The sequence below is a fragment of the Hippopotamus amphibius genome, chromosome 7 (assembly GCF_030028045.1).
Source record: "Hippopotamus amphibius kiboko isolate mHipAmp2 chromosome 7, mHipAmp2.hap2, whole genome shotgun sequence".
Lineage (NCBI taxonomy): Eukaryota > Metazoa > Chordata > Mammalia > Artiodactyla > Hippopotamidae > Hippopotamus > Hippopotamus amphibius.
In genome coordinates, this window is record NC_080192.1 from 127,126,585 (window position 1) to 127,139,856 (window position 13,272).

At 37.5% G+C, this 13,272-nt stretch overlaps 1 protein-coding gene across 3 annotated transcripts in view; it reads right to left on the reverse strand.

Moving 5' to 3' along the window:
- The window catches only part of BABAM2 (BRISC and BRCA1 A complex member 2), a 407,317-nt gene that overhangs the window by 280,951 nt on the left and 113,094 nt on the right, over positions 1-13,272 (reverse strand). For all 3 annotated transcript variants that reach the window (XM_057743697.1, XM_057743696.1, XM_057743695.1), the window contains one exon: positions 6,840-7,034. In XM_057743697.1, the coding sequence (XP_057599680.1) occupies positions 6,840-7,034 (195 nt within the window). The remainder of the gene's footprint in view (positions 1-6,839; positions 7,035-13,272) is intronic.

Consider the following 13,272-nt stretch of genomic DNA (forward strand, 5'->3'; position numbering starts at 1 on the left):
ATCGTTAATATGTAAAGTATGTGAAAATATGTGGTTTTAGAACATTTCAAAACATTCATTTCATAGAAGGAAAGAAAAATGCCTTTGATCAAAATATTAGGGATGATAAACTTTAATTTCTGGGAATTAAAACAAAAGCCAAAGAAAAATTCACAAATTGGCTTATTGTGCTTTGCTACCATTAACACATTCAGGAAACGCTGACAAGGCAGTTGATATATAGAATATAAAGCCAGACCTTAGGTTTTAGCCACTGATAAAACTTACAATGTACCTTTATTTTGATATGTTGTATCAAAACAGTATATATAATTTTAATACCTATAGCTTACATTGTGACATTCATTGAAATTAAAATTCTTGTCTTAAAAATAACTCTGCTCAAAGAGGTAGCAGGAGGGAGATCTTTGTAGTAATCTGTGTCTTGATTGCAGTGGTGGTTATAGGAAATTAGTCATGTGATTAAATGGCATATGCATACACTGTACCAATGTCAATCTCTTGGTTATGTAAAAAATAACCACTAGGGGAAACCAGGTGAAGGGTATATAAGACCTCTCTGTACTATTTTGCAACTTCTTGTGAATCTATAACTATTTAATACATCTTTAAAAATTCTCTGACCACGCAGGGGCATAAGAATTGTTCATTCTGAACACGTAAGCTTGCATCCCAATGTATCATCTGTTTTCTCTCAATTAAAAAAAATGGTGTTTACTAAATATTATAAAACCAGCATAGACTAAGAATACAATGTCCAAAACTCGACTCATTAAAAACTCTACTCATTAAAGGAGACGGGCAAAGCAGTAAGAGAGATGACTTCATAAAAAGACCATGGCAAAGAATTAATAAAGAGTTTCTGGGTTTGTTTGTTTTAATGTTTACCTTTAAATGTGCACTTGTTGAAATCCTCTAACTGGAAATTGAGGGGATAAAAGAAGAGTGTCTGCAGTGGTGTGGAGGGAGCACTGTATTTCAAATTAACGTGCTTGTCAGAAGGCTGACAGGAGATCAGAGCCCTCTCCCTCTTTCTTCTACATGGTTTTTAAATTTTTCCTTTTGCCAGCTGACAGTAAAATGGAAGAGGCGTCTCGGGTTTTTAAGAGGCTCATATTTTAAAGCAGAAATGGAAGGTTAAGAATGTAAACACATGTTCCAGAAAGAAAAATTCAGTGATGACAAAGGTGAAAACAGAAAGGCACCATCCTCTCAAATGAACACAGGATGTCGTAATCCAAAGGTATTCAGTAATTATGCACAGTCTTGGATGCATTACAGAAAATATTTTCACATGGACCAGTGGGATCAGGAGAACCAAAATACACGAATTCACATTTAGCCCAGGAAGAACATATTGATGCTGATAATATTTTATTTAGAGAGTACATTAATTTTCATATTTCAATTTTTCCTATATCAATTTATTTCATATCAAAATGTCCTCTTGCTTCAGTATTCCAATAAGACATAATAGATGTGATGTACTCATTAGTAAACCAGTCATACGTATGTTTATAATTCTTCTTCCCCACATAGACTATGCCTCTAGGTTGTTCTGCAACCATATAACCCACTGACCTCCTCTATCCATAGCGCCATGTCCACCTTCCTTTAGGGCCTAGGTCATTCTGGCTCACCAGTAAAGGCTTTCGTTAGTCACTCCATTTCTTAGCGACTGGCTCTTCTTCTGAATTCATATACAGGCTGCCCATTCCATTTGAAATTTAACCTATCCAGCATTGCTATTCATTTTTTACATGTATGTGTTGAGTCTTCTTAACTGGATTTTAACACTTCAAGGGCAAAAGTCAGGACTGCTTTTTTCACTCAAATTAGCATGGCAGACTTTCCATATTAGTCCTATACTGGCTTAGCCCTAGTAAATTATATCTTATGGATACAGTGCAGTATTCCAGAACATATAAAAATAATTTCAAATATTGATTCTGTGGTCTTTCATAATTATCTTTTCAAGCTCTGTGTTATCAGAAAAACTGAAAAGCATACCTTTCAATTACTTAATAAAACAATGAACAAAATAGGGTCAAAGGAGAAGCCCTGTGACATTCCACAAAACACCTGATGGCTGACAAGAGGTATATCCAATCTTTTAGATGTAGCTCTTCCATAGATTCAGATAACTAAGAAAGGAACCCACAGTCAGTAGAATACTAAGGGACAACAACTGAATCTTTACTGAAAAACAGATAATCGAAGTCAATAATATTCACCTTCCTTAAAAGGATAAAATAAGTTTGCCATGACTGTTTCTTAGTTACCCAACTGTTCTTCCAACTGACTATTGCACTCTTATTTAAATGTCTGCAAATCATCTACTTAAAGACCTGAGTGCAATTTCTTTTAAAAATCTCCAGAATGTTTTTACTTTCCACAATCTCTAGGATCTTTCTGCTTCCCCATAATTTCTCAAAGATAATATATCTGAAGCACATCTGCCAGCTTCTTCAGTGCCCTGAAACAGTCTCCCCTAGAGCCCCCAGAAGGAACACAGCCTTGCCGACAACTTGATTTTAGCCCAGGGAGACCCATTTTGGACTTCTGACCACAAGAACTGTAAGATAATAATTTTGTGTTGTTTTAAGCTTCCAAGTTTGTGGTGACTTGTTACAGCAGCAATAGGAAACTAATACAGCCCCTGATTCAAAATATCTCAGCTCAAAACTAAACTCCTTTCTTTCTGTTAGGGTCCCATGTTTATTAACCAAATTCTTGGTCTGGATTTGTATTCCATTAGCAAGCTGTCCTTTAACGTATTCCTGAACCAGCATACCATGCTTGAATGCGTTTCATCCTGCAAGACTCACCTTTATGTCCTGTTTCTGGACCAGGAACTAACTCATATGCCTATATTTTTACTTCTAGAGTCTCAGCTCCCACTTCCACTGGGCCCTCCCTATGGCTGGTCTGTTGTAAGCTTAACCTCTAATTGTCCACCTTGCCTTGTTACAGGAGTCTCAGTTTCTTTACTTCCCCTAAGTCCATAATCATTGCCCTAATGCTTACAAATTACTCAATAGTATATCAAAATAAACTGGGGCAAATATAGCAGTAGTAGGTTTTATAAGTAAAGAATGGAGAATCAATAACATTAAATTAAAAGTTTTAAATATACTATAAATTCAAACTAGCTATTTTAAATGAATTTAAACTTCTACACTCAGAAGAACTATATAACCCAAGTATTTGCTGAGCCAATGAACATAATTTCAAAAACCCTTAGATCTGAGATGGTACCGTAAAACTGGATATATTTAAATTCAGTCTTAATATTAATAGGGGGAATTAGGGAGGAAAGGAAAATCCTAAAAACTAAAGACCAAATAGTTTGACAGTGATTCCTGTCTTTAAATGAATCTATCAGCACTACAGACAACACAGATGGGTTCACCAAGAAGTCATGCTACATTTACCTAACACCTCTTTTGAGAGGACAACTAAGTTGATTATTTAATAAGAAAAATGCTAGGATTAGAAGATAAACTAAGTTCAATAAAGTTTTCCTTACTGTGCATGTGAACAGATTACAGTTTCAAAAAAATAGTTTAAAACCTTGAATTCCACACTACTGGTAGAAATATAAAGTGGTGCAGCCATTATAGAAACCAGTACAGAGATTCCTCAAAAAATTAAAAATAGCATTAGCAGTATGATTCAGCAATCCTACTTTGAGGGATACATTCAGAAGAATTAAAGCAGGATCTTTGTACACACCCATGTGTGGTCAGCATTATTCACAATAGCCAAGAGGTGAAAGCAATGCAAATGTCCACTGACGGATGGATAAACGAAATCTGGCACAGGCCTACAATGGAACACTGGGCAGTCTTAGAAAGGACAGAAATCCTGTCACATGCTACAACATGGATGAACCTCAAAGACATTATGCTAAGCAAAATAAGCCAATCACAAAAAGACAAATGCTGCATGATTCCATTTATACGAGATATATAAAGGAGTCAAAAATCACAGAAACAGGAAGTACAATAGAAAGGTAGTTGCCAAGGGCTGAAGGGAAGAGGAATTCGTATTTAAACTGGTGCAGAGTTTCAGTTTTACAAGATGGAAAAGCTCTAGAGATCTGTTGCACAACAATGTGAACATACTACTATACTGTATACTTACAAATGGTTAAGACAGTAAATTTAATTTAATTTTGTATCTTTTACCACGATAAAATAAACAAAATAAATTTACAAAATAACATAAAAACCTTGAACTGAACAAACAAGATGATTTGTAACAAGCATAAATTTTAGTCCTACTGATTCAAAGGCATTAATCATGTATAAGACCTTGGGAAACATGTCTTTTGAGAAAGAGCTGAAGAACAAAAGGGGAGAGGCATATATAACCTATGAAAAGAAAGACTAAGAGAAACTTGAATGAATTAACACAGAGAAGGGAACCTAAATTTATTCTGTGCTTAAATAAACTAGAGTCTATTAACTCATTCATTCAACAAACGTTTACAGAATGTAAACAATATGGCAGGCACTGCTCTAGGTGTTTATGATATTGCCAGTGAAAGAAACAAAAGATTGTGGCCTTCGTGGAATTTTACATTCCACTGGGGAGAGACAGACAAACACAAACAAAAAATAAACATAATAAGGAAGTGTGGTAGGCTCCCTGTGATCTCCAGTATTCACACTCTTATGCGATGCCTCCCCTGTGTGTAGACTGGACGTAACATGCAGAATACATCAAAAGTGATGAGATGTCACTTCTGAGATCAGGTTATGAAGACTGTGATTTCTGTCTTGCTCACATACCCACACCTGCTTGCTCGCTCTGGTGAAGCCAGCTGCCATTTTCCCAAATGCCCTGTGGAGAGGCCCTATGAAGAGGCAAGGAAGTAAGGGCAGCCTCCAGCCACCAGGCAGCACTCTCAGGTCAACAGCCCATAAGGAATTGAATGGTATCAAGAAATACACAAATGAACTTAGAATAGATCCCTCTCCAGTTGGGCCCTGAGTGACTACAGCCCTGGCTAGTACCTTGAGGGCAGCCTGTGAGAAACCCTCAAACAGAGGGTCTACACAGATTCCTGGCAAACAAAATTATGACAATAAATGCTATTGTTTTAAGCCACTAAATTCTGGGATGATTATTTTATGCAGCAACATATAACTAATACAATGTGTTAATTATATGGTTTGTTAAAAAGAGATGCAAAAAAAAAAATGTAGAGCAGGGTTGGGGTGAGGGGGAGGGTGTACAAGTTACAATTTTAAAAAGAGATGGTAGAAAGACCTGCCCGTGAATGTTCACACAGCATTATTCCTAACAGTCAAAAAGCAGAAACCACTCAAATGCCCATCAATCGGTGAGTGGATAAATAAAATGTGGTATGCCCATCCAACGGACTGTTAACGCAGCCACAAAAAGAAATGAAGGACTGACACATGCTACCACACGGATGATCCTCATACACATTATGTAAGGTGACAGAATCCAGTCACAAAAGGCCACATATTGCATGATTCCACCACAGGTATACCTCATTGTATTGTGCTTCGTTTTACTGTGCTTCACAGATAATCACATTTTTTACAAATTGGAGGTTTGGAAACCTATTGCGTGGTTAGATGACAGTGGGCATTTTTTAGCAATAAAGTACTTTTTTAACGAAGTTATGCACATTGTTTTGTAAAGACATACTGCTATTGCACACTTAATAGACTACAGTGTAGTGTAAACATAACGTGTATATGCCTTGGGAAACTGAAAAATTCGTGTAACTCTATTGTGATATTTGCTTATTTGCAGGGGTCTGGAACCAAACCCACAGTACCTCCCAGGTATGTCTGTACATGAAAAGTTCAGAAAAGAAAATCTACACAGACGGAAGCAGTTCGGTGGTTGCCTGAGGCTGGCGGTGGGAACAGGATTAACTATAGGTGGGCAGGAGGGATACCAGTGGCGTGACGCAACCATGTGAAAACTGGATTGACGGTGGTTGCTCAATGTGGCAAATTTATTAAAAACCACTAAACTTTACACTTAAAACAGGTGAATTTATGGTATGAACATTATACCTCAAAAACAAGTTGCTTAAAAAAATTGGGGGTGTTAATACAGGCACTGCTGAGAACATAACACATGAGTAAAAACTTTAAGGAGGAAGGGTATTAGCCTTGTGAATATCCCCGGGAAACAGGCCAGACAACAGGAAAGCTATGCAAAGACCCTAGGGCAGGAGCATATCTGGTGTGTCTGCAGCATGGCAAGGGTGCTAGGGTGGCTGGAGCTGATTATTTTTAGACAGGAAAGTAAGGGATGAAGAGACAGAAGGAATGATGGGTGAAGGATGGTGGTGACAGGAATCACGTAGACCTTCTTTATACCTCTGGAAAGACTCTGGCTTTTAGTATGAGAGAAAAAGAGAGCGGTATCAAAGTTCTGGGCAGAGGAGTGATACACTTTGACTTGCATTTTTAAAGGCTCATACAATGTAAAGAAATTATAAAAGGTTCAACGTAAGTTGGCAACCTCCAGAGTTACTGACCTCTCTCATCTGACTGGGATACTGTATACTTTCTCATAATTCAGAGTTTTGAAGAGACCTTAATGTTTATCTGGTTTCTCAAAGATAACGCCTGGGAAGTTTGTAAAATTTGGAATCTCACATCCCCAGCTGCAGATATTCAGAAGTCAGGGGCTGCAGATGTGAGACTGAGAAAGTGTACAGGCAACCTAAGTCATGTTTATCTAAGGAAATGGCCAGGATTTATTATAAATGAATGTCTGAATTGATTATTTTATTCTATTACAGATAAAGTGAACTTTTTTCTCCCATTCTCGAAAAACCTTACCCAGTTGTTTTTTTTGCCAGCATAAATTTCCATGTTCTCTCCATACTGTGGCTCTTCCAGTAACGTCTGGTATTCAAACATGAGGCGAGAGCTCTCACGGAGGCGGCTGCACTGAAATTGGTGATACTGTTGCACAAGTTCCTTCACCACAAGTAAGAGACATTCAGGATTTGATGGATTCCAGGAGGCAAGGTTCTGTAGAAGCCAAAAGAAAAGACCAGCAGCAAATGAATTTTCACACAAATCCAGTATCGCATTAGCAATATAGAGAAAAAGAATGACGAAAATCTAAGAGAAACAGACTACTCCTTTTTTTTTATTGAAGTATAATTGATTTACAATGTTGTGTTAATTTCTACTATACAGCAAAGTGAATCAGCTATAGATATATGTATATATAATCTTTTTCATATTCTTTTCCATTATGGTTTATTACAGGATGTTGAATATAGTTCCCTGTGCTATACAGTGGGATTGTTGTTTATCTATTTAATATATAGTAGCTTGTATCTGCTAATCCCAAACTCCTAATTTATCCCTCCCCCCACCCCCTTCTCCCTTTGGTAACCATAAATTTGTTTTCTATGTTTGTGGGTCTGTTTCTGTTTTGTATATAAGTTTTCTTTGTATCAGATTTTAGATTCCACATATAAGTGATATCATATGGTATTTGTCTTTCTCTTTCTGATTTACTTCTCTTGGTATGATAATCTCTAAGTCCATTCATGTAGCTGCAAATGGCATTATTTCATTCTTTTTATGGCTGAATAGTATTCCATTGCATATATGTACCACATCTTCTTTAGCCATTCATCTACCAGTGGACACTTAGTTTGCTTCTATGTCTTGGCTATTGTAAACAGTGCTGTTATGAACACTGGGGTACATGTATCTTTTCGAATCAAGCGTTTTCTCTGGATATATGCCCAGGAGTGGGATCGCTGGATCATACGGCAACTCTATTTTTAGTTTTCTTAAGGAAACTCCATACGGTTTTCCATAGTGGCTGCACCAATTTACATTCCCAAAAACAGTCTAAGAGGGAAACAGATTATTCTTAATTTATGATAAACTCAGAGCTTAAGTCAGAAGGGTCTTTTAAGCTTGGTGATTTTTCCTGCCTTCTAAAACTTCTTGCAGAAAATTAAGGAGAATTCCACTGCAGGTAGGCAGAAACAGTAAAGTGTAAAGTAGGGTAGTAATAAAACAAGAAACCTAAACATCCTAGAAGACCATAATTTTAGCCCTGGAAGACTTAATTTGTTTCTTATTCTTTCATAAGTTTAATTTTTTTCCTTTTGCACCTAAATTCAGCATGAAATGCTAATGTCATTCAGCTCAGATCCACAGACCATCTGTATCTGTAATACCAGATGTAAATAAATGCTCTGTAAACCTTAGAGCCCCACGGAAATACAAGCACAATGGTGGTGGTTCAGCCTGAAAAAGATGGGAATGGAGTAGAGACGGTGGAAAATACAGTTAGGAAATGCAAGTTTCAGAGAAAAAGAGGAAGGGAATAGCTGTGATAGCTTATGACCAGGAAAGGATCTGGGAAAGATCTGATCAGTATATAGTAGCTTTTAAGCTCACATTCATTCAACAAATACTTATTAAGTACCTACTCTATATGAGCCACTGTTCTAGGCAGTGACAGGAACAAGCCAAGTCCCTGCTAAAGGAGCTTTCTTTTTGCAGGGCCAAAATAAATAAGCAACAGTACCAGATGGTAATAAATGCTACTGAGAAAAATACAGCATGCATCCCTGAAAACTGGTGAAGGAAGGGCTTCAAAAAGAGAAGTGATCAGCTGTGTCAAATAGTGTTGATGAGTAAGATGAGGCTCAGGAATTGACTGCTGGGTCTACTGACACAGGTCAATACTGCACTCAACAAGCACTATTTTGGTGAAGTAGAAGCTTGACTGCGGAGGTTTTAAGAGAGGATGAGTAGAAAGAATTGCAGGGACTTCCTAGGTGGCACAGTGGTTAAGAACCTGCCTGCCAATACAGGGGACACGGGTTCGATCCCTGCTCCAGGAAGATCCCACATGCCACGGAGCAACTAAGCCCGTATGCCACTATTGAGCCTGTGCTCCACAACAAGAGAGGCTATCGCAATGAGAAGCCCGTGCACCACAATGAAGAGTAGCCCCCGCTCTCTTGAGCACGTGTGCAGCAACGAAGACCCAATGCAGCCAATAAATAAATAAATAAATTTATTTTAAAAAAAGACAATGCAGATAGCTAATACAGACAATTTAAACTGGTAACTAGAGGGGGATGTGGGGTCAAGCTCAGATGTTTATAGCTTGATGGAATATCCCAACAAAGGGGGGAAAGGTGCTGAAGTAAAGGCAGGCAGATTCCATCAGAGAAGATAACGCTTAGGGAGGTAGGGATGGGATCTCCAAGACAGTTGCCTCAGCAATGAGCACAGAGTCCATCCACAGGTACAGGAGAAAAGGCCAACTCAGAAGTACAAATGCAGACAGGTTGTTCTACCTGGTGATAAGAGCTTGTGGTGGTTCTCTACTGAGAGCTTATGTTCTCTCCTTGAAATAGGATCATCAGCTGAGAGTAAGGAAGAAGGAGGGGATATGCGAAGTTTGAGAAGAAAGCACTAAATAGTCATTTAGGACAATAAACAATAAACGAACTGGGGAAATGGAGGAGGAATTCCAGATAGCACTAAAAGCCCCACTGAGCTTGACGTATGATTTTTAAGTGAGACCAATTAGCATAAATTCCCTTGCCTGGAACTATGCAGAGTGGGAGGAATTTGGATTTAACCAAGGTTGGGATTTTGCCAGGTAAGTACAAAAGAAAGAAGCAGGGGCACAAGATCTTAGAAGGTTTGCAAAACAATGATCATAATTATGGACCACGGACATTAAGCCAGGAAAAAGCAAAGTAAGTTCATAAGGGAAGTGAGAGTTAGTGAAAAGGTGGTAGAACCAATGGTCCTAGTGAGGTGGAAGAATTGTTGGAGTTAAGATGCTAAAAAGAATGAATCAAAAAAAAAAAAAAAAAAAGAATGAATCAGAAAGACAGGAGGATAGTGAAAAGGTGGTAGAACCAATGGTCCTAGTGAGGTGGAAGAATTGTTGGAGTTAAGATGCTAAAAAGAATGAATCAAAAAAAAAAAAAAAAAAAGAATGAATCAGAAAGACAGGAGGAGTGGTCAGTAAATGGGATGTTTGCAACTGAGATGATGGAGGTGATCTGATACTGACAAGGCCTGGTTGAGGACTGAGGAGCAGACCACTGAAGGAAAGCAAGTCAGGGACTGAGAGGCCTGTGTGTTGGAAGGAGCATTGATATGAATTTTAAATCACCTGGAATCATGACAAGAGCAATAGTGCTGAGTGCTGAGAAAGTAACAATGAGCCATGTGAATGTCTCTAGATAACAAGGAGGGAGTGGTGGGTCATGGATCTTCAAACTGGAATCACCTAGAAATACTAATGCTTAGGCCCTACCTCCACCTCCAGATCCTGGTTTAACTGAGTTAATCTGGAGTATGTCTTGGTTATTGAGGTTTTCTTGGTGTTTTGTTTTGTTTTGTTTTGTTTTGTTTTGTTTTGTTTTTAAAGCTCCCCAGGTGATTCTAACATGCAGCAAAGGTTGAGAACCACTGACTGAAGAAAAAGGGGTAGAGAAGTTAAAGATATCAGGGACTTTACTGATAACAGACCATGTCAATACCCCAAAACACCCAATCTCTAGAGATCTAGAAATTTAGCATCTATAAAGTAAAACACCAATACATTACAAGTGTTCAACAGTTGATAATTATATAGCTTGCTGAGTACTATATAAGTTCTAAGAACTTGTGTATTCACGTTAATCCTTATGACAACTTATGTTATATTATTATACCATTTTAGATGAGGAAACTGAGACCAAAAGTAGTTTAGTACCTTGTCCAAGGTCACAGAGCTACTAAGCAATAAAACTGGGTTTCAAACCAATTTGACTCCAAGTCCCTGCTTAAGCACTACAGCAGAGGTTCTTACACATTTGGTCTCAGGAACCTTCTACACTCTTAAAAAGCATTGAGGACCCCAAGGAGCTTCTATATATATAAATTATATGGATTAAATTTATTATATCAAAAATGAAAACAGAAATTTTTTAAATATTTATTCATTTTAAAATAACAATCCTACTACATGCTAACATAAAAAACATCTTTTAATGAAATATCTGTATTTTCCAAAAAATCATAAGATACATGGCATTGTTTCACATTCTTGCAAATCTCTTTAATGTCTGGTTTAATTAAAGAGCTGGATTCTCATATGTGCTTCTACATTCGATGTTGCAATATGCTGTTTTGGCTGAAGTATATGAAGAAAATCCAGCCTTATTCAAATATGTACTTTGAAAAAAGAGGAGTACTTTAGTAGCCTGTTCAAATAATTCTGGATATTCTCCTTTGATACTATACCAAAACTCAACATGTGGCAGTTTCTTAAAGGTTAGTTGGCAATGTGGAATCTAAAACTATTTTTTTTCTTTTCTATTATGGTTTATTACAGGATATTGAATACAGTTCCCTGTGTTATACAATAGGCTAAAACTATATTAATAAACATTCATACTCTTACAATAAATTCCATCTGTCTATCCTATACTTTAAATGAATCTTTTACTCATGTATGACTTTACACCATCATGCATTGGTCATTCAGAAAATACTGATTCACTGAGCTATGCAGATCCTCCAAATGCTGACATATGTCAATTATATAATTTTAAACAATCATTCATTAATATCATGACCAATCTCACCAGAAAAGTCTTCTACCAAAAGAAAACAAACAAAAGGGAAAGAAATGCATCCTTTAAAAGGACGGTAATTACTTTGCTCCACTGCGTGGCTTGATTTACGGGCTAACCGACTGGAGACATCAGTAAATTTATAGGAAAGACAAATCTTAATGACATCCAAATAAAGGCTTGATGAACACAGAAAAAAGTAAGAGCTTCAGCATCCTTTAGTGAAGGAAAGAGGGCCCTTGCTACGAAGTGATTTGACAAAAAGAGTACAAAGTCCTCACTGGCAAACCTCTGGACCGCAAGAGCCTGAGGTCCTCTGGGGCTACTCAAGACCACTACAGGACATAACAACACAGTACAGAACTTAAAGTGACCATTACATAGCTGGCTATGCACTTCCTTCAGAGATCATCATTAAACACTGATAAACAGGAAAAACACACAACCTTCCATTTCTTGGTCAAGTATTCCTTTCAAGTCCTTTTCCAGAGCAAAAAGAAAAAGCTTTAGTTGCCTCAATTTAAACTCTTAATTCTATCATTTCTCTTTAGGTGTTTAGCAAGTTACAAGCCTGTATCCACACAATTTTTTAAAAATTATGAAAGCATATAAGCTGGCAAACACCTCTTACCAATTTGAATTCATTTCCAGTGATTCAATCTAATTGTTAAATGCATAGTAAAGACATGGCAAGCAGTCCCTTGCCATTAAATACAACCTCCCAATACATGGAAATGCATTTGACCTCTTTGGCCATTCAATGCACACTTCACTGGGAAATGATTTAGCTGAAAAACATTCCCATCAAGGGAAGCAGAGACATGCTCCCCATGATAAAAATTCCTCTACTATTGCTACATGACCACTGTTACATATTAAGTAATTTGTGCTTTGAACTACTTGGTCTAGGAGGAGAGAACACGGAAGATATACAAGATTGTGGTCCCCTCCTAAGATTAAAGCATATTTTAAAAGCAGGACTAACAATGAAGGACACTGGGGTTTTCCACTCTCTTGAGTAGGAGATAGAGAAAAATGACCAAATCTTCTTCAAGGAAAGGGTGAGGGAGCATAAATTAAAAGGCCTCTTTATGAAAAAGAAGAAAATAAGTTTCTCTCTCTATGCATGAAGTTCTTATTCTGCTTATTTTGGGTAACACATGAAAGAAGAAATCTGAAATGCGGATGGTTCAAGAAAAGTAAGCATAGGACACACAAAATATTAACACAGGAAAGAGTAATGAAAAAATGCATTAGGAGAAAGTGACAAAATACGGTAAAAGGAAATAGACAAAAGCAAAAGAATTAACTACTATTATGAAACGTTATTCATTCTCACTAAACACCTATGAGGCAGTTCAGGGAAGGTATCACACCAGTGCTTTTTAAAGACTGGTTAACTAGGGAGGTTGAATAACTGATGACACACAAGTGTACACAACTGGGAGTGCAGAATGTAAACCTGAAAACCCTTCCCCATTCAGGTCACTAAAATATCAGTTTCTAACCAAAAAATTGGCATCTGCCTCTTTGTAGTCACAGCCTGTCTCCTATCTAGCAATAATTCTGGGTTCCCCACTTGGGCGCCCTTTCCAGGCTGCCTGACTTTGAGGGATGCTCCTGTTCACGTGACCCTCAACCCTCCCACG